Genomic DNA, 23,568 nt, shown 5'->3' with positions numbered 1-23,568 from the left:
ACAAATTTTTTCTGCTAACCACAAAGCCTGGCAGCAGGTTGAGACAGATCATAGCTCTCCTTAACAACACCGCCAAACCAGTTTGAGCTCAAGGTTCTCACTTTGGTAGAAAATATTTACACCCCCTGTATTAATTCAGAGCAAAGACACATTTTTAAAGATCTAATTAAGGAAATAAATGAAAGTTGTGTGACTAACTTATCTGAATAGATTATAGAGCTGAATATTCCTTTTAGCTCTGGAATCAGCACTTGTAAACGTCCTGTCTTTCACAGCAGAAACTAAGAGCGTGCCCTTTTATTAGATGGTAACTTGCTTATAAAATGCAGCATTGCTTCAAAAAATCATCTTAAAAAAAAAGTCAAATTACAGAAGTTAGAGTTCTGAAACACAGCCTGCTGTTGTAAAAGGAACAGTTCCGAGAGCTTTAGCTCTATTTGGAAGGTTCTTTTCTCATCCCAGCACCCAGTGTCTGCAGTAACACATCCTGAAGGCTACAGGGCAACTTCCAACTGTTGCTTCAGCTTCTCTATCACACAGAGAGAAAGAAAAGCACAAGCAGCAAACATGCGTTGTACACATGCTTCATCTGAGGAACAGAAACATTCAAAGCAGCTTAGGTGTCCTCCGCAGAGTCCCGGGAAACCCTTCTGCAAATATCAAGCGCGCTGGTAGCGAACAGCCGAGTTATTATGAGCAAAACACTTCTCCAATTAGATCCAATTCGTGAGCTTGCATAATGGGCTGTGTTAACATAGGAAAACAACTGAAAGTAGGGAAAAAACGAAAATGACATCAGGCTTGCTAAATATGTATTGTTTATTAAGGCTTGTATTCTCCTAGAGGAAAAAGTTAATCCGATGCTGTCCATTACCCCTTACAGGCAGTAACAGTCCAGAGACAGAGTTATATGTTCTAAATACAAGTCTAAATGATACAGATTAAACTTTATTTAAATTGGAGGTCCTTTTGGAGTAAATAGTATTCAGAAGATACTTGCTTTCTAATATAGTAAAAGATCCTCTACAATAAACACGTGCAGATTCAGTGTGCTAGAGCAGCGGACATGAGCACCATTTCCATGCTTAATTGGAACTCCAGTTGGTGACAGGTTCTCCGACGGTCCCCTCACTCCACAAAAACATGACAGCAAATTCAGTTTCTTAAAACAGGTTTTTTTACTCATCCAACAGAAAAAAGTTAGACATACACACTGTCAATTTTAAACATCTGAGGCATAATCCATCATATTATCCATACTATTAGTTCCTACGTTAAAGCTCAGCATTATTGGTATAAAAACTTTAAATGGCATTAGGACTCGGGGGGGTGGGAGGGAGTAATGAAGGGAAGGATTAAAAATGATCTGCAATTAACTAATAACACCTGAAGCTGAAACAGGTTTAAACACATTGTCCAAAACCCCTGCAATGTTGATAGCATCACATTATTAATTATTAAGCTACAAAAACCATAAAGCAGAATTATGGCTGAGAGAAAGCATCTCGCTCACCCTCGGCAGGATATGGTATAACGAATGCACACTGAAGCACTGGTTAACAGAATGTGAAAGGGAAATATTTTCCAGAGAAACAGCTTCACTGACAATTTGATCTTCTACTAGACAGAAAAAAACAACAATGGCGCATTAGCAATTTTAAAAGTGTAATTGTACAGATAAATAAAGAGGCGTAGCAGCTGCACAAAGTGATCTGAAATTTAGATTTCTCATTTCAAAATTCCGAAGTGCAGTATCTTAGTTTTGTTTTGTTTTTAAAATGACAAAAATCAATGCATGGTTTCTTACATTTGCCATGAAGAAACACGGGTTGGGTAGAGGATAAAGGAAGATTTGTCATGTATTCTCCATAATCTCTATAACTGGCTAGGAACATAATTTGTGCCAAAATGAAGTCTTTGGGAAGCACTGACACTTTAGTATGCTCGTGTATAGGTCCACATTAGGTTAATATAACTGTTTACCAACTTAAAAAAATAAAAAGAGACACACCTTTATTAATGATTTCTACAGAATTTTACATAGAAAAAAGATACAAATTAATGCAGATCCACTTGGGCAAAAATAAACTACAAAGATGCAACAACTTAATTTCCCCTGCACGAGAAGATATATTGGAGCTGAAAGCTTTAATTTATCCTGATGCCACGATAAAGCACCAGAATACATAAATTTTGTTTCTCAGTCGAATTTAATATCAGTTCTAGTATATATATCAAACTGTATACGTATATTCTTATTGTTTGTTTCGATTCTGACGTTCCTGCAAAGAGAAAAAAAAGTTGAAAATAGTTAAAGATTTTAGTGAAATGAACAAGGAAAAGCATTTTCAGTAGTATAACAGCACTGATGTGATCCCAGACAATGACATGCTTTGTCAAAAAAATTGCCACTACATTTTATAAATATATTGTATATACCTGACAAACCCAAGGATTTGGTAAGAATTTAAAGTGCAGCTTCAAGTGGAACAAAAATGAGGCAGGTAGATTAATGAACTCCACAGAACCAGTATAATCTTGAAGCATTTAAGAGTTAAGACTGAACTTAAGAGTTTAGTCATATTTAATACGACCAGGATTTGATTTCTATAGAAATTCTGTTCCTCAGTCTTTTAACCTGTTCAGCTATCCTGGGAGGCACTGAGGCATTTGTGTTCTCCCAGCAGCAAGCAGGGAGGACATCTTCAATAATTGCTTCAGGAGCCCCTGAAGGTGCAGAACACCAGAATGACTGCAAGAAAACCTGGATAAAACAAGCTGCTATATTTTGAAGCAAGTGCATTTTTCCAGCTAAGACCCCATACAGAATGAACAGAAAAGGTGCAGTCTCACCGCTTTCTGCGTCATCCCTACTGGTGTTTAAAATAGACTGCAAACTTCAAAACAAGCATGTGAAGACTCTACTTTGTGTACTGTACTTAAACACATAGATGTAGCACCAAATCCTAGGCCAAGAGAAACTACTGTGAAACTACCTAAGCACAAAGAAGTGTCAACTCCCAATTCTCATTTTACTTGTTCTGTGGAATCTTTCTGTATAAAGTTTACCTCCAAATTGCTTGTTGCAGTGTAAACATTATTTGCAAATGTGCCAGTCCTTAAGGAAGTTTTCTGATTTTTTGCTGTGACCAGCTAAGTAGCCAATACAATTCCTGTTATGTTTATATATGGAATATTTATGTCCATTCCTGGTTTCTGCATCCAGGCAGAATACTTCAATTTAAAAAAAAAAAAAAAAAAAAAAAGTGAACTAATATCTTGAATAAGCTCTTAACCTAAGATTTAAGACTTAGGAAAGTTGTTTTTACCAAATCAGCAAAACAAACCATGTGGCATGTTCTTGATGAAAAGAACTGACTGCTGCCTGTCATCTCAAACAACAGGTGGTTGGAAAGAGAATTTAAAACTGAACCAAATCAATCCCATTTTCAGACTTCCATGAAAGCAGTTCTATCCCACTTCAATTTCTAAGGTGGCAGTTAACCTTTACTATACGTCATTGCCCAATAGACCATTCCCATTGTCATCTCTGACAACTTTTTTGGGGTATCTATCCAGTGATTCTTATAATTCTAATTCTAAAGAAGTCTTTCACTCTCACAGACTACTCAGACACTCTGCTCAGGCTTTACAATTTCACAGAGAACTATCTATTGAACAAATTTATTAAGCAGTTCTTCCTACCTTGCTGCTCTTTTTTTTTCCCCTCTCAGGGGCTACTCTGAGTCTTCCTTTTAAAAATGTCTGAATCCATATAGATTGACAGGGAGGAGCCTGATGCAACACTTCATGCTCTTGACTATTGCTGCTTTTTGGAAGATCTCTGAAGATCTAACTCAAGTTCTGTCCTGCATTGCTATTTGGCACTACTGCAAGCAAGTACAAGCAACTTTGTAAGTTACTAAAAAGCTTTGTTCTGTTTGGCTCCTAAGATCCATTCGGAGCCTTCGTAATTTCTCTTCTCCAGGGGAATTCTCTGATCTCTCAGCAGGGAGCTCCTGTTGCACGCTGCTTCTCATCATCGACATTAATACGTGCAGTCATCAGGCACGGGGAAGACTGGTTTTCACCAATAAGTTCCATTCTGGAGACACCCTTCTCTGTCAAACTTCTGCTCCCTGCACCCCAGTATAAAGTAGCTGGCAATCTTCCTGCTAAGCTGTGCTTGTTAAGGTCAGTTGGATGAAAGCATTCATGATTTGTGTGGCAGGAAACAATTAGCATCAATTGTAAAATAGCAATGTTTTTAACTAGTTTTGGAGGAAGGACGATATTACATCCCTCAAAGTTCTGTGTCAACGGGCATGTTCACAGAAAGCATACTGAAAGGAAATCTTTACACAACGCTAGAAAACGAGTATGTCTGTCGTGCACTAGCTAACACTTTACAGTATGTACTCCCAAAAGAAGAAATGCTAAGCTGTCGATGCAAGAACTTTCTGAGATAAAGCTACTCAGCCCTTCCAACACGACAGGACGGTACAGACCTTGGACTAGCTGACTGCCATGGCACAGATCAGAAGCAAGAGCACAGCAGCCCTAGCACAATACCAGGGACCATCTCGCGAAGCACACATTGGGGAGGACGAACGGCTGCATTTTACACTCAATCCACCCTGTCCTACCACGATTTGCCAGTGACTATACAAAAATCTGCAACAAGTTTATGTTCTTTACACGCTGTTTTACTTTGCAAGACAATTTTGTAAAGACTATGCAGGCTTGTTTCTAGGGAGTGTTACTTCAGACTACATCATATTGGATTTTCTTTTTAAAGCTTTTCTCATGTGTTGCAACTTTGCATTTTAAGAACATGAGCTCTGACCAGGGAAGTTGCTCCATGTGGACACAGGCATGTTGTAGTGGCCTAGGGAACTGGCTGAGAAAACAAGCAGGGGCCAGAAGAAGCTTCGTACCACTTCTGCTTTGGCTTCCTCATTTATCAGGTGCCAGATCAGACTGGGAGAAAACAGCTTATTACTATGGCAAATCAGAAGCTGGACTTGCACGCCAGCATGAGCACATCTACCATGGCTTCGATCTACACGACACAGCCCTCGTTCATCAGCATGACCAGCGGTGCTGCTTTGGCACTGCAGTGATTTTCACCCAGCATTACATTACACCCAACTAATCCTCATTTGAGGATTTCAAGGAACACAGATGTTCCTAGATGAGTTAAACTCAGAGAGCACACACTGCAGCTTTATGCTGCACCCCTTATTTACTTCAGGAAACAGTGGCTAGCAACAAACCATGAATATCAAAAAAATCCCAAACCCTGGAACGCCAGTGGCTCGCATTGAATACATTACATTAAGTTTTTCTTCCCTTCTAAACATTTGTGTATAAATGAAGTGTTCAAGCTCTCTATTAAGAGATTAAGAATTTTAGCCTTTTGTAATCACTACAGTGATGAAACAGAAGCACAAATGTTCATCAATTTTACAGCTGAACAGAGTATGACCAATTAAAACCATGGCGACTTGCAAACCAATTAAGACGGTACGTATGTACGTATGCAAACAAGCATTAGAAAAAGCCGTTTGAGCCATACGGGTTACCTTAACTGGCAATAAGATTCTTCAAAAATTCACATAGGAAGGATAATTTTGGCATCCTAGGGAGGATTCAACTTCAATAGCAGGAACTTCACAACAATAAGTTTAATTGTGTGTATATCCTGCAAAGAAGCTCTTCTAGTAATCAACTGGACTTCTAAAATCCATTTATTCAAGGGGGTGGAGGGTGGGGATCAACTTTCCAAGACTATTTTTATTGTCTGGAATAAGAGACCACACTCCCTGATAAGGGGAGGTCGTTGTGACAAGACAAGGGGCAATGGCTCTGAACTAAAGGAGATTTAGAGGAGATACCAGTTAGAAATTCTTCCCTCTGAGGGTGGTGAGGCTCTGGCCCAGGCTGCCCAAAGGGGTCCCTGCCATGGGGTTGAAACCAGGTATCTTTAAAGGCTGCTTCCAACCCCAACCATTCTATGATCATTTAAGAATTCTCTCCCACATATGGGAACAGCTCTTCGACATACACATTGCATGAAATATCAAATTGCTAATTGTCTACAGAACAAATGAAGCGTTGAGGTAACAGCTTCAGGTTTTAGCTTGCGGAACCCTGTGGAGAGTACAGAAGAAAAACTTCAAATCTTAAGCTCTCCTTCCCTGCTGTGCTGAAATATGCCAGGCATGTTGTATCAGATGGCTAGAAAAGGTTGAGCTCAAAGTTCTTGATACATTCATCTCCACTCTCTTGGTTGAAGGGTACATTCTATGAATACAATTTAAAGCAATTTTATCTCAATTTTTAAATGCCAATAAAACCTTTAAAACAGCAACTTCGATTTCAGGCCCAGCAATACATATTCTGTTGTTGGGTTTTGCTTCAAGAAGATTTTGAAGCAAGTGAGCTGCATTAAACCAGCCTGGCAAATTCATGCTTTATTTCAAATGCCATACAAAAGAGGCATACGAAACACTATCAAACAGCTTCAAGCACTACGCAACTAGTAACTACACTATTATTTTGTCCCAACAGCTTTTAGTTTGTCAGTCCTTTACTTCCAGACTGCCTAACTGGAGAAGGGCATTCCTGAAGCTGAGGTCCTAGGACAGCTGACTCTTGGGGCCATAAAAACGTACATAAAAGGTTTACCACACTTTCCCAGTTACTGCCCCAGTTTTTCATACATCCTCACTCAAGACTTCTTTTCAAGAATTAGTAGACAGATTAGACCCGGGAACTGAAAGCCTTTAATTACCCAAATAATGCACGTGACTTCAGCAGCAGAAACCTTTCTAGCAGTACTCCAGCAATTTTATGCAACTCCTTTTCCAGAGATCAACTGAACAAACAACACGAGGCCAGACTCTTCTTGCTCTCAGAGGTAATATACAAACTTCAAATGCCACAACAGATACCAATTTTGATAGATTGGTTCCAATCAGTGTTAAAACACCTCTTATCTGTAAGGCAAAGAGCTTGTGTGGCCACCTTTGACAGAACTGCACTCTGAAACAGAAACTAGCTTCTAATCTATTAACCATTTTAAGATAAAAATAACTGAAAAAATGGACATTGACGTCCTTTACCTGCATCACTGCTTGACCTTTTGTTCTGAAACGCATTTGCTACAAAATCATGTCACAGACAAATAAGCATCAGTTTGTTTTCGGTGTTGTCAAACACAAATAAAATCACCAATTTGAGATGTATGAAAAACATTTTGAATTCCTACTTACATTTTTTCCACCAAAGCAGCCTTCACATTTCATTTTCCCCATATCTGTGTATAAAATAAATTTTTTAATAAGTTTACCTTCCGCACCACCTCCTCCTCTTCTTGGCGCTTTTCATAATGAGAAAAGTCATCAAAGATGGAGGTCGTGTGCTTGTAAGTAGCAATAATTTTAAGCACTTGTTTTGCTTTTTCTAAGGGCACCTCCTGTGTGTCACGGGAGTTTGTAACAGGTTTGTTGTCATTGTTCTCCAGCCTGATGTGTCGCAGCTGGTTGTTGGGCACATCCTTCACAAAGATCCACTTGACATCAAACTTCCCCTTCCACTTGTCCTGAGACCAGACACCTGCACTGGTGCCATAGTCCACAGGTGATTTCATCTCTGCAACTCCACAGAAGTGTCCACTACCATTGACACTGAATAGCAAGTAGACCGGGCCCTTACTATTCATGGACCGAAAAGCACTGTCCAGCCGTTTGTTGCCGTGCTCCGTACTACACCAAATAGAATATTTAATGGAACGATGAATATCATCCTCGGAATAACTCTTTATTATGAACACACGTCCATTTTTAAGGTTCCATTCAAAATCTTTAGGGTTATAGCTGTGAGCAGCTTTCAGTTTTTCCAGAACAGGATGGGACTCGCCACTCGGCACAGGGTTAGGCTGGGTGCTGCCAGCTGAGTTGCTGTCGTTACCAGTTCCTCCACTTTGGCCAAAAGCTGCATTTCTGTTGCGAGGCGCTACCCAGCGATTTTGGGGCGGCTGCTGAGGGCTCTGATACTGTGGTTGAGTCAATGGAGGAGGCTGAGCTGGAACAGGCTGAACAATTTGTTGCTGTGGCTGTGGAACAGACTGAGGAGAAGGTATCTGTTGGGGGGCAGGAACTTTTGCCACAGGGCCCTTATTGTCCCAAGTACCTATGTCCATATTATGCTTTATAGGCGGAGGAGGCAACGCTCCTCCGATCACAGGTCCAGTTTTTGTTTTCATTTTAGGCTGTGGTTTTGCAGGCTTGCTAGCTATAGCAGCCCACGAGGTTGGTTTAGATACTGGCAAGTTTACATTAGATCCACCGTTACCAGAGAGAGCACCTGTCATCCCAGCACTGTTGACAACGGAACCTACTGTTTTCACAGCAGAAGTTGTAACATCTCCGCCGATCTTAAGTCCAACCATTCCCTGTTCAATGCTGTTCATTCCGGGAGCTTTATTTAACGTGTCATTATGAAATCCTGTTTGCCCGTCCACGATGGTACCACCCAGTGAACTAGGCGGGTAGCTGTAACTGCTCCCATATGCTGAGCTTTGAGTCTGCTGTCCTTGGGATCCGCTTGTTCCCCAAGCTGAGAAGGCAGGATTTTCAGGGAAAAAGTTAAAACGGTGTTGATAGATATTATTTCCCAGACCCCCAGGCTGTCCAAAAACAGCATCATGCATAAAATGATGATCTCCGTTACTGAGCTGTCCATAGGTGGTAAGATATGGGATTGGAGGATCTCCTCCCGTAGACCATGGTGCTTCACTGAGAGAGTAGGGAAACCCAATCGATGGTGGATAATAACTGGACAGATAAGGATCAGTCATTGATGGATAGCTACTGTTCTGTTAAAGGAAAAAAAAGGTAACTTCAGATATCTAAAACTTGGTTTACAAATAGCCACAACATTGTACATCACCAAACAGAAAAAGAACAATAGGAACAAGGTAATTAATTTCTAATTAAATATCTTAGTTCACACTCCAAAAGTCAGTATCTAGACATTGACAATATGCTCCAGTGCTATTTTTCACAGTGATGTTAGTACCTGAAATTGTATAAGCTTAGTTACACTATTATGGGGTCTTTTGCGGCCTCTTCTAGGACTACTTATCCTGCCAATACTCCAAAACATTTCAAGAAACTTACGTACCAATACATTTTGTGTCTCACAGCATTAAGGATATTTAGTCTATCTTGATTACCAGAAAGAGCTGCATGGGAGAAGTTTAATATTAAATTGCTTTAATATGGCAGCATACAGAAAATACAGTTACAGTCCTTATTACGGGATTGTTTTGAAGAGCCAACAGTTCCTAAAAAGCAAACCATACCTGAAGCAGTAAAACATGCAAAGGCTACTTCTGACACACAAGGGATCAGAGTGAGATCGCATTTTAAGAGGTGTGCCAAGTTTGATTTAAGTAGACCTAATGACTAGAAACTGAAATGAAGATGATGTGCTAGAGACAACTACATACATATACAGCACGTGACATATTCCAGTAAGCCATCCAATGTTTGTGACAAACCCTATCAAACTGTTTCTGAAAGTCTCCTCCTCCCTCAGTAGTAAAGTTACAAGTGGGCAAGACTTCTTCACTGTACTTCCAAACAGGCCACCTTTCCGCTCTATGAAATAAAAGACTGACTTGTTATAACCAAGCAAATCCTTCTCCAAATTTCCAGCTTTTCCTCCCTTTCTCCCTCCTATTTTTTAGTCCAGATTCAGAAGCTTCCTCCATTTTTCCCAACATACAATTATTTCTTAGATTATTCAGAAAATGAAGCAAAAAGACTCCTTGCTGTAGATGAGCATAATACCCAACCGATAAATTAAAGAGTCAGTTTTATTCCTCATTTTTAGACTTCTCATGACACCCAAAGTAATACCCTTACTTTCCATATAAAGAATGGTATCATAAAATGCCACCAAGATTTACATACACTACTGCAAGCACTACTGAGATTTCAACCTGACTGCAATGCTACTGATTCAAAAGACATCATTGCTGCCACTGCTCATGCTCCCATTATGTGCAAATTATATCCATCATTAACAAGAGGAATATTATCTACCTTCCCACTACAAGATCCTTTAAAACACATTACGTTTTCTAAGATTCCCAAACCAGATGAATCAATATTTGTCATGATTTTTTTTCCTGGGAGACTTTAAATTGTGATTGATATTAATGTATTATTTTTCTGATATTAATAATTGAAGAAAAGTAGAAACACATGTTGTTGGAGGGAGGAGGAGACATAAGTTGTTCTTAGGAGATACTTTTCATATTCCACAGATAAAGAACTTCTTAAGAGCAGTAAGAATAGATCTAAAGAAGGCAGGTGTTTTATTCTAAAATATTTCTGCTGAAGATTCTAGACAATCCCTGAGACTGTCACCTCCTGTAAGCAGCCTGCAAAGTTTCCACAAGGATTCTAACAAGATTAAGGGAAGTTTCAGCAGACATCTTTACAAAGCATTCGTCTACTTCAACTGGCTTTATGCCAGGGCATGTATGAGCAGCCCTGACAGAAATCCTTCACTGCAGCAGTGGTACATGCATTCAACACATTTATCCTGGAACTATCTGCACCCTTCCTGTTATAAAAAAACAACACTGAATTAATTAGGAAAGAAACCCTTCCTCCTGAAGTACTCACACTGCTAGTAATAAATACCCTGTCACTTACAAAAAATCTTTTGGTTCTGGCTGACAGCACATGGGGGATTCCTTCCTTGCTTTGAGCATAGCTTTGTATCTGAGTATCAGACACTCAGGTATCTTCTCACTTAAAAGGTACTTTTAGCATAGTTAATAATAGTTATCACACCTTGAACTTGTTCTGCATTAACTGCTGCTATTTGGATACTGGACCTTTCTGTGGAAAGAAAAAGGCATCCCTAATGAGGTGCAGTTTCCAACAGAAAGATGGAGGACAATTACATTTTATTTAATTAGGTAACGTGCTTAGTACTCATTGTAAAGACTAATTTGTAATTGTAAAGTATTAACTTTAACACAGTATTATCAACCTACATTTGAACTTGAACATCAAATACACATTTGTGTCAGGAGAATGTTTAATTTTTAAAGTATTTTTAAGAAAGAATTCAGTTTTGAGTCTTTTTTTGTACATTAATTGTATTTTACAGCAATTAAAAGGGCTGAATTAGTCTGAGTAAATAACTAGAAAAGACTTTGTTCAGAAACATGGCTGTCCTGTACAAAAATCTCAGTCCTAGTCAATGCTACTGCTGCTTTCCAGTTAGAACTGTAAGACCACCTACACAACTGGTTCCTGAAGCATGCCAACTTCTTGTCAGAGCATAAGTACCAGTCAATGTAGCTATGCTTCAATGGACCTAGACTTTATTAGAATTACAGATGTTCTGTGTCATAGTAATTTTTCCATTTTAAACCTAATAACTGGGATTGTTAAGAGCTAGAAAAATATAGAGATATATTTCCTAGAAATTAACTGTAATAGACAGTCTTTGATTTTTTTCTATGTGGAGCTTAATGCTCAGTACAATTCATGTTACAAGACATCTTGTTTTTAAGTAAGTAAGAACTACATACAAATGTAACGAAGTGGGATTTCAAGAAATCAGAAAAAGGATACGACCTTGATCTCTTTCAAAACTAATTTTGCACAAAGAAGTTTTACTTTATTTTTTCCAAAAATTTCATGCCTTTATACCTGCCAGAGCACAAGAGAATGTGCTTCATTCATTCTTCAACACAGCTCCAGAGAAGGGAACATGCTACTTCTTGAATGATTTTAACTTTGTGCAAGTCTGGACCACGTGCCTATGTTGCACACCAAACCTGCATACCAGGTAGTCCACGCGGTGCAGAGCTAAGACAACCCACATTGTCCTAAATGTATTTGTCCCAACTTCCACAGCAGTGTATCTAGATGGCTTCCAGGATGGAAGCGAGCTCTGCAATATCTATGCTGTGCTACAGTCAGCAGCTTTCAGAAAGCTGCAGGATCTAAAACCTGTAACAGTTTCTTCTCTGTGGCTGCCCTAACAGAAGGCTTAATGCACCTTGAAGCTACCCAGTAGGCACCACTAGAACTGAAGTCATTTGCTTCACTGTTCAAGATTAAGTCACAATTTCCTCAAATGAAACAGAACAGCACATTACATGTTTTCTTTCATCCTCTTCCTTTTTTTAAGCATGCACGTGAATGTTCCTTTGCCAGTAAGTTCAGTGATGTCACCAGTATAAACACTGGCATTTATCAGCTTTAGGCTGAATTACAGATTTACTTTTTAAAACCTACCACTTACCCTTTCTGCCAAGAAATAACAACATACCTCTGCCATGCCTCCGTCTTACCAAAGCAGATTTTTGTGTGAAAGAACTTTTTGCATCTCCAGTTTCTAAACATTTTGTTCTCTTTAAAAAGTTTGTATTTTAAGTCTAAAATTACTTGTATTAGAAAATTTTCAATTGCAACGCTATTTAAGTCCTGGATGTTGATTTAATGTACATTATAATGAACTAAGTTACATTCAGAGTTTGCATTACAGTGCCTTATTCTTAAGAGAATACATTTCTAAGTCTTAAGATATTTCAGAGGACACAGAAGAGCAATATTTGCTCAAGTGTATAAAGCAAGCAGGATCTCTCTGCAATCTTTTCTCAAAAGCAATATCCAGATTTCCACTAGGGCAATCTCCAGGATTATTTAAAAAGACAAATCAGGAGACCCTGAAAGCAGAACCTCCAGACTCTCACACGCAACTCATCTTTCAGATAACTGCAAGACTCAGTAGTCTCTCACAGCTCAGCTATGTCAATAACCTGCAATTTGAGGAGCAATCAGCAGACACTAGTTGGAGCATTAACTTCATTTTCACTTGTGGCCATCTGGACATGCACAGTAGCATTAGTTGGGTGAGCACAAGCACTTGTATTACGAAGTAACACTATATGCCAGTCACTTCTTTTTCCGTTTCTATTTAAGGAATTTGCTCCCTTAACACATCCTATGAATTGAGTGCCAACAACATGCCCAAGAAAAAAAAAAAAAAAGGTTAAAAATACACTAACCTGATTTGACTGCCCAGAAAGGTAAGGTTCAAAATCGTTGTCATGAACTGTATCCTTCTGATGTAATGAACCATTTTGTACTAGGGAAAAAAAAAAGTTACAACACATTATAATACTGCTTAGCAGCAAGTAAACAACCCAGTAAACTGCTTCATTTCGTGTTATTTTATGAAAAGCCATACTTCTTCACAGCATGAAGAAACTTAAAGGGATGACTTTTGTTCCCACTGTTTGTCTTTGTATTACTGTTTACAAAACTAAACTTGAGCAAGTTTAGAAAGCCAAGCTTTCCTGCAGGTTTCCTAATAGACAGCCCCTGTGAACCATCTCTGAACCGAGAAATAATAGTTTTTCACAAAAAGTTTGTGAAAAATAGATAACAACAGGTGTTCTGGTACATAATTAGAACTCAAACTAATTCACAGCTTTCCCAGCATGTGTTTCTTCCAATTTTAAGTTGACAAAAATGAAATCAGATGAGGTTACATTTAATTGTAAAATAATGACTGCTCAGTGCCCCGATGTTCTGCCATTTTCAGGCAAAATTTAAGTCTCATCTTTTAAATGCATAAGTTACAGATATTTGCCTTAATCAAACACCTATTATAGCTACTACTTCACAGAACAGCTAAACTAAACTGAAACCACACAAAACAAGCGTTTAGCAAGTAAGTTTGAGAATTTATAAGAGTATTTCCGGAAAGTTTGCCAGGGAGAGTGGAGGCAAGAGAGAGTATACAAACATAGGAAACAGTGTCAAATTTCTTGTGAGTAGAGGCAGCTGGATTTTTAAGGCATGTTAAGATAAATTTAAAAGCACTTATGAAAGACATGGCTAGTTTCAAAACCTTAGCATTTACACACTTATTAGCAATCGTAGCACAAATCAGTGTATTTTCTTGAACAACTTGTTTTTGAAGTTAAATTTCAAATGAAGAATAGGTATTATTATAAGAAGCCTAGTATTTCCAGCAGTTAAGAAATTTTAAATTTAAAAAATAGTTAGGTTTGTAGGCTTACTTATGACATCTAATACATACACAGTCAACTGGAGTCCAGAAACAGGACTGTATTCATACAGAAAAATGAGCAAAAGTATGTAGAGTGTCTATATGTATAAAATCTTGAACAGGCCTACCTTCATATTTTTGCATGGAATTAGGTTATTTTAAGAAAATTAAATCGTTATTACAAACATGCTTAGTACTAACACATTTATTTGGTATGGTAAGTTCTGTAGCATTAAGTGGAATGCAAGCAAATTCACACGAATAGCAGCACTGTATTTTTGCAGCAAGGCCCAGCTTCCTTTGTTATCCAGATCCTACCAGCAACACCTTCCTGCTAACCTACAGGTATGCAAATAACCCAACTCTTGCAGTAACAATTCCAATGGCAAGATCCCCGCGCGATCCTCACCTTTGTTGTCCTGTCCTTTCGGTCTCTGCAAAGCCACGGCAGGCGATCGAGTAAAGAAGGGAAGAAAAAAAAAAAAAAAAAAAAGAGAGAGAGGGAAATAAAAAAAAGTTAATTTTAGACAAACGGTTACATCGTCACTGCAAAACCCACGGCTGACGGGGGAGGGCTGAGGTGAGGGGGGCGGGCTGAGGGCCTGCTCAGGCGCTGCTGGGGTTTGCCTGAGCTGGGGCTGAGGCGCCTCGGGGCCTCCCCAAGACATGGCCACCGCTCCGGGGCGGCGGCGAGGCACCGTGCCCAGAGAGGGGAGGGGGACGAGGAGGCTGGAGAGCTTCTCCCGAGGGTCTTACCTGAGGGTCCACGCTGGTGGCAGACATAATTCATGCACGGGGCCGCCGTGGTGCAGCGGGAGCGGGCGGGAGGCGGGCAGGGCCCGGCGGGGCCTCTCCCCTCAGGCGGCGGCCGCGGGCCGAGGGGGAGGGACGGGGGCCGCTGGCCCGCGCTCAGCGTTTCCTCAGGGGACGGAAGGACCGGATTCAAGGCCGGCGGGGACCGAGCCGTGCCTGGCCTCACCTCGTCTCGCCTCGCCTTGCCTCACGGTGCCGCGGCGGCCCCGTCCCCTCACATCCCCCCCCGGGCCCTGCCCCCGCCGCCCCGCTGCAGCCACGGAGCCGGAGCCGCCGACTCCAATGGCGGCGGTGACGTCAGCGCCCACGGAGCGCGGGGCACGCCGGGAGCGCACGGCTGGGTTGGGAGGGAGGGAGGGGGGGAAGGCGCGCAGAGAGCGCGGCGGCACCTGTCGCGCATGCGCTGTGCGCGCAGGGCCCCCGGGCACCCGCGCCCACCGCTGGGGCCGTGAGGAAATGGCGGCGGGGCCGCTCAGCGCCCCTTCACGTAGCCCCTCACGGTCCCCCTAGCTGCTGGTGCAGCTGATCCCATCCCGTTTTTTTTGTCAGATTAATGGATTTTATTTCCCCTCCAGCTATTACTGTGCTAAATCTGAGTGAAACGTTGCCCCCGTTCGCGTCTCTGATGCTGGTTTCGCAGGGTTCCCAAGCACACAAGTGGTTTTTGAGGGGTGTTGGCACGAAGCAGGGGCAAATAAGGCTGCTGAGTTACAATTGCTGGGTGCTGGCTTCTGCGGAAGCTGGATTTTGGCAGCTTTCAGGGTGGCCTGGTGTTTCCTTAATAAGAAATCGGGTGAAATAAAAGCAGCGCCATTCTAGTATTTGAGTTGTGGATCATCATCAACTTACTGCAACTGCTGCTTGTGCATAGGTTTATATTTTTATTTTATTTTTATTTTTTCCTAAAGGGGTAGAACACATAACAACGAGAACTGTTGCAACTTCTTGTCAGTTTTTAGGATTCCACATAGAACCCTTTGGTCAATATACAATTTTTTCAGTGCTGCACAGAACAAAAAGTCAGCCCATGCCCTCCCCAAGGCATGTTTGTTAGATTACTTACTATAGTACAGAAACTTGTATGATAATCTGCTTTATATCTGAGTTCTGATGAACAGATCATAAACATTTTGTGATGAGACAGAACTCAGCACTGTGTGGCTATCTTACTGTTTATAATTTTGTAATTACAAGAGACTGTATTGCCCTATTGACTTAAAAACTGAACTATTGAACTAGTGATAGTTCAATCATTACTTGATTGGAGTCTGGCGGACTGGGAGCCTCTTAAGCCACACACACACAAAAAAAGTTTTGTCTTAGTACTTCTACGGAACAGTGGAAACATTTTAGTAGGTATTAGAGATTTGTAGAATATAATTCTAGCTTCTTTGAAAGTTGGTGCAGTAATAAGAGTTATAACAGAATTTTCACTGATTAACAGTCTTACTGAAACTGTCCTGTAATGTGTTATATAGGTTCCTGACATCTGGAGAGTGGAAATAAATGTCCAGAAACCTGACTTTTTCTTGAAAGTATCAAAATATCTGCAGGGATTTACATGTAGTTTGGTAGGTCTCTTTTGCCTTTGAATATAATGCTTGTGTAGGTTGCTTAATACAAACATACACCATTTACAGTTACCAGATACACACAACATTAGGAACATATTTAAGAGAAAATTGAATCCAAATTAGGTACACAACATGTGTATAATATATTGTGTACTTGTTTGAGGTAATAACTAGGCCCAAACTGTGCCTAGTACCAACTTGTACAATGCTCAGAGTTAAGAGTGACATACCAAACAGTAGTTCCAGAGATTACAAACCTTTCTCGTAACCTTTTCATGCTTATTTTTGGGGGTAAAATTGATAAATTTTAGTCCTTGTGAATGGTACTATACAATGCAACCATCCCTTCTTTTAGATACAGTTAAAACCAAAGTTTACTCTGTCTTTAGAAGTTCAGGAATTGTTAGTTTGAGTTTGTTATTCCAATAAAAATATCTGAATTGTACAGTCCACTTTTTGTTCTTTTTCTGATCAGTCATCAAGAGATAAGAATATTACATTAATGCTCAGCACCTGGAGATGCTTTGAGTTCTTTGTCTTAGCTTGCAAGTATTAACTGGCATGTTTCATTTTAATTGTTTGCCAAATGGTTTATGTTATGGCCACCTTTAGTAAGTGTGTGCTCGTCAGAGTCCCTGGGTGAGCTGGAATGGCTATCCAGAGAACATTGCTTCAGAAATAAACGTGAGAAAAATCAAACAGCAAGGCATGAGAGTGAAACATCTGTTAGAAAGAAGAAAATGTTTGTCCTGAACACTTGGGTGATGGGCACTGCTGTGAAGTCCATGTGATTGTGTATGTTCACTAGTCTTGATATAGCAGCTATGTGACTATGAATCATCCTAGCCATGAGTGTATGTAGGCAGAACGTTAGAACTGTATTTCTTTCAGCACCCTGAGGTACAGGGAACTAAAGCTATTAGACTATACCTGTTATTTTAGATTCGAAGTCAGAGCATGTCAGGTATATATGCATGTGTTTGTCTAAATCCATGTTTCTGGGCTTTTTCTCATTTGCATTAGGAAAGTGTGAGTTGCTGCTTCTCCCTGGTGACTTTAAGAATGATCTTGCCTGTCCATTGAGAAGTACACAATCTTTTAGAAACAAACCAGTAAGGAGCCTCAATTGAAGCACATGGGTAAGACACAATATTCAGAATGGTTTCAGCTAAATTGAATTGTTTTATCTCTTCTCAGAATACTCTTGGAGAGAAACAGTGTAACCCGTGGGCTAGCACATGTTTTTGTTTGTTTGTTTTGGCTTTGTTGAGACAAACACAGTGGTATGTTCTTCTCATATAAGACATATTTAACAATACATTTTTCTTCCTTTGTTAACCCTTGGAAATCTTGGAAGAGTGTGTGTGTAAATTACAGAAGATCATTTTTTCTTAAATTGGATTTTACAGGAATCTTATGCTGCCCTTTCTGCTATGAGCAGGGAGATAAAATCAAGCACTGTCATGCTGGAATCATCTCCCTCTCTGCTCCCCACACCCCCTGTGGAATGTAACCAAAGCAAGGATCCAGCTTTAATTTCCATCACTTTAGGGTAAAATAAAGGCAGTCACACACAGTAGTATCTGTTCTTTCCCATTTTTCATGTCACTGGCATGCTTTGTGAAAACATGAGAAGGAAAATGCTATGCAAAGAACATGTCCTGTAAACAGATACCTGACATCTTCATCACGTGCTGTTCACTGCAAGACAACTTCATTGGAAAGCTGTAGCAAGGACCTCAACTGAGCAATGACTGATCACAAGTGTCCTTCTCATTCTTTGTCATCAGCAACTCTTTGTTGCTGTTATGTGGTTTCAATTAACTTGTAAGGTCAGTCTTTGCTTACTTCTTTGAATTGTCTCATCCATTTTTCACTTCATCTTTCTGAGGTGTCTTTCGCATTGGTCTGTCATCTTTCTTCCTTACCTTTCATTCTTGCTATTGATTATTGATATGGGGCAAAGCAAACCTATTCTGAGTCAATTTGCTTAGGAGAAACAGGTGATTGTTAGTGTGAAGAGCTCAAGAACATACTTTTCTGCCTGTTGCCCAAGTAATAGGCAGCTAGGCACATCTCTGTGCCATAAAAACATGTTCCAAACTATAGCAGAATTTAGTGGGAAAATCAGATGTTCCATATTCCTCAATGGCTGATTTTCCACCAATTAAAAAATGTGTTCTATTAAAGTCATAACAATGCCTGACAAATCCAAAAAAACAGCTTTCAACCCACTCTATCTTCTATAACATATTTTTGTAATAGACTGGACACTGAAATCACGAATTTAGGAAACCCTACAAAACATAATAATGACTTGTGGCAGAAACACTAATTCTCCTTGTTCCAAGGAACTATAATGTTAATTTGCTTTTCTTTGAAACCCCAGTACTATCAGTTCCTCTACTGATTTTTGACTATCTGCTGTGCTGCGCAGATTTTTCTTTTGATATGTACTGTGTTCTGTTCCTGTGGGCTGGTATATAAATAGCGTTTGATTCTAAGCACTTTTCATGAATAGTGTTGCAAGCTACATTTGAGCTGTTCCTAACCATTACAGTACATAAAGTCTTGAGGCAATCAGATGCTGTGGTAGTTAGGGCTGAAAGAAAGTATTAGGGGAGGAGATTAAAAGGTTGGAATCCTTAGGAAATCACTTAAAACATGCATCTGTTACCTGTGTATTAGTTCTGGCAGTGTAAGCTTATTGTAAGTGTATTCATAGCAACATTTTTCAGCTTGCCTGAATTAATGCTTGTTAACACAGGGAAGGATTAATCTTTTATTATGTTATTAATGTGTTAAATTTGTTCTTGATTGTTGAAATATCCAGTGAGGAATTAAAAATGACCAGTCATCAGGTGGAAAGCACAGCAAGGGAGACAGTGATGAGCAGAGAAGATCCCTTTAGATATGTGGCTCTACTTGTTTTTTTGGCAAAAGAAAGGACCTTGAGCTGAATGGAGAAGCAAAGCGAGACTTTTAAGCTTTGCCCTAGGGGAATGATTTTGTGTTTGTCTCTGGTGTGACCAGTCACTTTTCACTGTGCCTTGCCATCATTCACTGAATTGGATCCTGCTGCCTGTCCACAGCGGATTTGTTTTATGGATGCCTTGGAGTTCGTGTCAACAGACAGCAAGCAGCCTGCTGTGGTCCCTCAGTGCTGCACTGGAAAGCAGCTGGACAGACAGACAGGCGTCCTGAAAGGTTTTAGTGGTGCAGGAAATACATTGCCAGCAGCTCTCATGAGAGCAGCAGAGTGCAGGTGTTTTGCTGCAGGATGATTCCAGCTGGCCATTCAGTGTGAAGGGAGATCAAGGATAATAGATAAGGAAGAGGCAGCCAGAAGATGAAGAGCAAGACCCTAAATGGAGAAACAGAAGCAGTCACCTACTTCTATGGCAACTAATTTAATGCCTCAGCCCAGAAAGCAGTTACCTCACAAGGTCTGAACTGAGCCCTGTTTTGTTCTGAAAAATGGGTGCTTGTCTCCATGGAGCAGTTAAGGGTGGTTCTGAACAAATGGGAACAGGAATTATTGTAAGTTTCCTTGATATCCTGCCCCTTTACAGATCAACTGCAATGTCAAGCAATGGCATCTCAATCCATGCTCCCAGCCTCCTTGCTTCTTTGATAATGCCAGCTGATACACTGTTTTTCCCCTGTTACAAAAGCCTCTTTCCTCAGGATTTTTTGGATTCACTTTTAGCTGAGCAATGAAAGCACAATAGTCTTCCTTGAGCTAAAACCATACAGAACAGCTTTATCCCATTACATACATGTAGAACTTTAAGATTAGAGACACTGAACTCAGCTGGAGTGTTTCCAAGGGTTCCTGTCACTTCAGCCCTTTTAGGCTCTTTCACATCCTGTCTTCAGCTATACTCTGGCCCTTGTATTTGATTGCTTTCCTTCCAAATCAGGCTGATATTAGCAAATATATTTTTGATTAATTATGTTTACATTTATTTCTTCCTAGAGTGTTTCAATTCACTGCCTGGCACGGGCTTCCAGTTACCCCAAAACAAGCTCAGCAGTGTAGAATTTAATGCCTTCCTCATGCAGGGGCATGGTGGTGATGTTGTTGATCATTATCACTGAACTGTCCTGGCCTCCTGGTTGATGCTTACTGTTTTCCACATTTGTTTGTCTTTAGCTCATTATGCTCTTCATTTTAAGACAAGCTCAAAAACTCAGTAGGACATCTTAATCCTCTGAAGAGGAACTAAAAATATATACAGATTGCTAAAAAAAAAAATCTTAATTTCATACAACACGTTATTGAATGTTACTTGCTTTCAAAATTTTTTGTGTGCTAAAATAAAACCCCATCACTCGTTCTTGAGCATGCTGGCTTATTTTTCTCTCTGCATCATACTTGTCACTTCTTCTGCTACAGTCAGTAGTCCTTATGAGCATTCCTTTGTTGGTGAAATGTTCCCTCTAAGATCTGTTATATGAGTGTCCTCCAAAGAAAACCTTAAACCTGTCTTGAAGCTTGTATGATGTTAAAAGAACTCCGTATTAACAGTTACAAAAAAAAAAAAAAAAAAAAAAAGGATCAAAAGATCATCATTGCTAGAATCAGTCAAATTTTGTAAATTAACTTAGAAGCTGTCTTTCAGCTCCTCTGAACTCTTATACAGCTTTTCCCTCTTTAAGAGGCTTGGAAGATAGGGAAAGGACAATATAGAAGAAAAAAAAACAACAAGCTTGTTCTTGACACTGCCCAAGGCACCTCATAAATCTGACAAGTTACTCAGCTGCCCTGTGTTCAATATCACCATCTTTAAAACAGAGGCAGAGGATATCTGTGATGTATTTTGAGATAGTTTGCCCTTGATATAGGCTAAACGTGGAACCATAGCCCCAGCCACCCCACAGGCTCCCCCTAGGAGAAGTGGAATTGAACAGACCTGGCTGCTGAGTACACCTTTACACCAACACGAGGGTGGGTGCAGCAGTGCTGCCCTGTGCTGTGGTCAGACTTTTTAAGCATTTCATGAAAGCATCCCTGCTTTGCAGCCTGCTGCTAAGGGTGAGACTGTGAAGTCAGCAGACCCAGGAGCATGCCACGTTCCCAGTACCTCCTGAGATCAAATTTTAGACACAACGCAGTTAGAAGCGGTAAAAAACCAACCCATTGCTTGTAAAATGTGTCATAAGATGAGAACTGATCATTCTTATCTATTATCAGGTAACTTGCCATAAGCCATAAATAGTCCCCTAACAGCCTCGGTAAGAGGGACGTTTTTTAAGTCTGTATCTTGCATTTTTAGGATACATTCTTCAAGAACAGGATACATGGAGCAGAAGATAATGTGCAATTGCATACAAATTCATTGTGGACAAAAGAAATGAATCACCTCCTCGTTAAAAGATTCTGTAAATTTCATATATAAGCACTGCCCCCTACTGCTCAAGGGATTTTCATAAATGTGTATTTAATTAAAAATGTTTCAACAACAGAATGTTTAATTAAAATATTTGTATAGGCTTGCCTGTAAGAAAAGGACATCTTCTTAGAAGAAAGTTCCCAATTTATCATTTTATGAGCATAAAACACCTGTGCTCTTACGTTAACAGAAGCAATTTGTTTTCTCAAATGCATAGTTTAGAATAAGATACGTGCATCTTCTCAGGCAGAAAGTTAGTAGAGACAACCACATTTCCAAGTAACTGCACCTCTCAAGACTGACCTTAAAGTCCTTCCTTCTGAATTATGACCATGGGAAAGCAAAGGAATAGAAAGATTTCAAGTTGTAAAGGTGACAGTAGCAAAAGAATTAGTGTTTATCCCCAAAGTAAGGGCAACATGATCTATTCAAGCACTCTTCAGTAAATTCTTGTTGCTATTGTCTTTCATTTTATGGTACATTTTCTTGGAAATTGTAAGGTGCAAAGCATGTATGTGTGAGTGCAAGGTGAAGAAGATAGAGTGATGCTATTGTAGTCACAGCATTACTGCAAGCACTTTGTGAGCTGCTGTCACGCCCCTGTGTGACATCGTGGCAGATTTGATGTATGTCATAACTTAACGTCTGACAGCCTCCTTTTAAAATATGATTATGTTTGTCTCTATTGTATGAAGTGGAAATTAAAGAAGAAATCGTAATTGCACACAACATCAGCAATTTAGGAAAATCACTAGTCCTACTGAGAACCCTTTTACTTCCAGCAGTGATCAATGTTCCCAAGGCTCCCACGCTTTTCTGGCATGGCACAGATCAGTGTCAGCTGCTGTGGTTTGAAAGCAACTCCCCCAGAGGACTGCAATGCACTAGTGGTGTTTGGACCTGACTCAGCTGATAATGAAATTCCTCTGTTTCAGTGGGGCTTTTGAAAACTGTCTTAACATGGCTAGACATTTGCTATGGAGGGTAATTTGTGCCCACTGAGACTCCATTACATTGTCAGGGCCTAAAGAGATTTCAGTGGACATCAGAATCAGACTAGTTAATCCTTAGACCACACTTCTGAGGTAGAAGATGCAGTAATACTTAGAGGGACAGGGAAACTGAGGCACAGTCTTTGACAGCCTAAATCTTCCAAGTCTCTAAGCAGCTCCTTCACTCAATTGCCTATTGGAATTGGAACTATTGGAATACCTGCAAAAGCAGGAACATGCTGAAGGCAGCTGTACTTGAGATGTATGATAGAGCCATCCAAGCACAAAGCCTTTTAGCATCACACTATCATAGTCACTGCTATTATTACCATGTGTACATTTTAGTGATTATCTGTACATCTGCAGGAGCGCTAAAACAGATTCTGTTTCTTCATAAGCATGGTGTTTAAGTCACAGCTGCTAACTGAAAAAAAAAAAAAAAAAACATATAAAAAGGACAAAAAAGTGATTTCCCTAGGAGATGGTAGAGCAGAAGGGCTGGGTGTTATGAAGTCCTGCTCAGTCTCTATATCTAGTGGCAAAAACACTACAGCAAAACAGAAGGAGTGCAAGTACTATCTTAAGTCAAGATACCACAGCTAATATGCTAGGTTTTAACCATAGAATCACAGAATCACAGAATCACAGAATTTTCTAGGTTGGAAGAGACCTCAA

At 40.0% G+C, this 23,568-nt stretch overlaps 1 protein-coding gene and 1 long non-coding RNA gene across 3 annotated transcripts; one reads left to right on the top strand and one right to left on the bottom strand.

Annotated features, from left to right (window-relative positions):
* Positions 1 to 801: 801 nt before the first annotated feature.
* YTHDF1 (YTH N6-methyladenosine RNA binding protein F1) lies at positions 802 to 15,052 on the bottom strand. 2 transcript variants are annotated; one of them, XM_084537659.1, is made up of 5 exons: positions 14,875 to 15,052; positions 14,528 to 14,552; positions 13,109 to 13,188; positions 7,355 to 8,881; positions 802 to 2,282 (listed from the first exon to the last, which is right to left on the bottom strand). In XM_084537659.1, the coding sequence occupies exons 1-5, from the start codon at positions 14,899 to 14,901 to the stop codon at positions 2,256 to 2,258; spliced, it is 1,686 nt and encodes a 561-aa protein (XP_084393785.1). In that variant the 5' UTR covers positions 14,902 to 15,052; the 3' UTR covers positions 802 to 2,255. The 2 variants fall into 2 exon arrangements, with proteins under 2 accessions (XP_084393785.1, XP_084393784.1); XM_084537658.1 differs by having other exon boundaries at positions 2,253 to 2,282; positions 7,278 to 8,881.
* A 1,101-nt stretch (positions 15,053 to 16,153) lies between these two features.
* On the top strand, positions 16,154 to 17,630 carry LOC311445785. The gene is made up of 3 exons (XR_014698625.1): positions 16,154 to 16,287; positions 16,410 to 16,502; positions 17,529 to 17,630. It is a non-coding gene; the product is annotated as an uncharacterized lncRNA (long non-coding RNA).
* The last annotated feature ends 5,938 nt before the right edge of the window (positions 17,631 to 23,568 follow it).

This window comes from Aythya ferina (assembly GCF_964211825.1).
Source record: "Aythya ferina genome assembly, chromosome: 16".
NCBI classification, from domain to species: domain Eukaryota; kingdom Metazoa; phylum Chordata; class Aves; order Anseriformes; family Anatidae; genus Aythya; species Aythya ferina.
Note: the sequence above shows the minus strand (reverse complement) of the source record. Positions and strands in the feature narration are given on the sequence as shown.

Coding starts and splice junctions, on each gene's coding strand:
- YTHDF1 (XM_084537658.1), bottom strand. CDS start 14,901: ATGTCTGCCACCAGCGTGGACCCTCAG. Junction 13,189..14,527: donor GAAAGGACAGGACAACAAAG/GTGAGGATCGCG, acceptor TTTTTTCCCTAG/TACAAAATGGTTCATTACAT. Junction 8,882..13,108: donor TTTCTGGGCAGTCAAATCAG/GTTAGTGTATTT, acceptor TTCCTTTAACAG/AACAGTAGCTATCCATCAAT.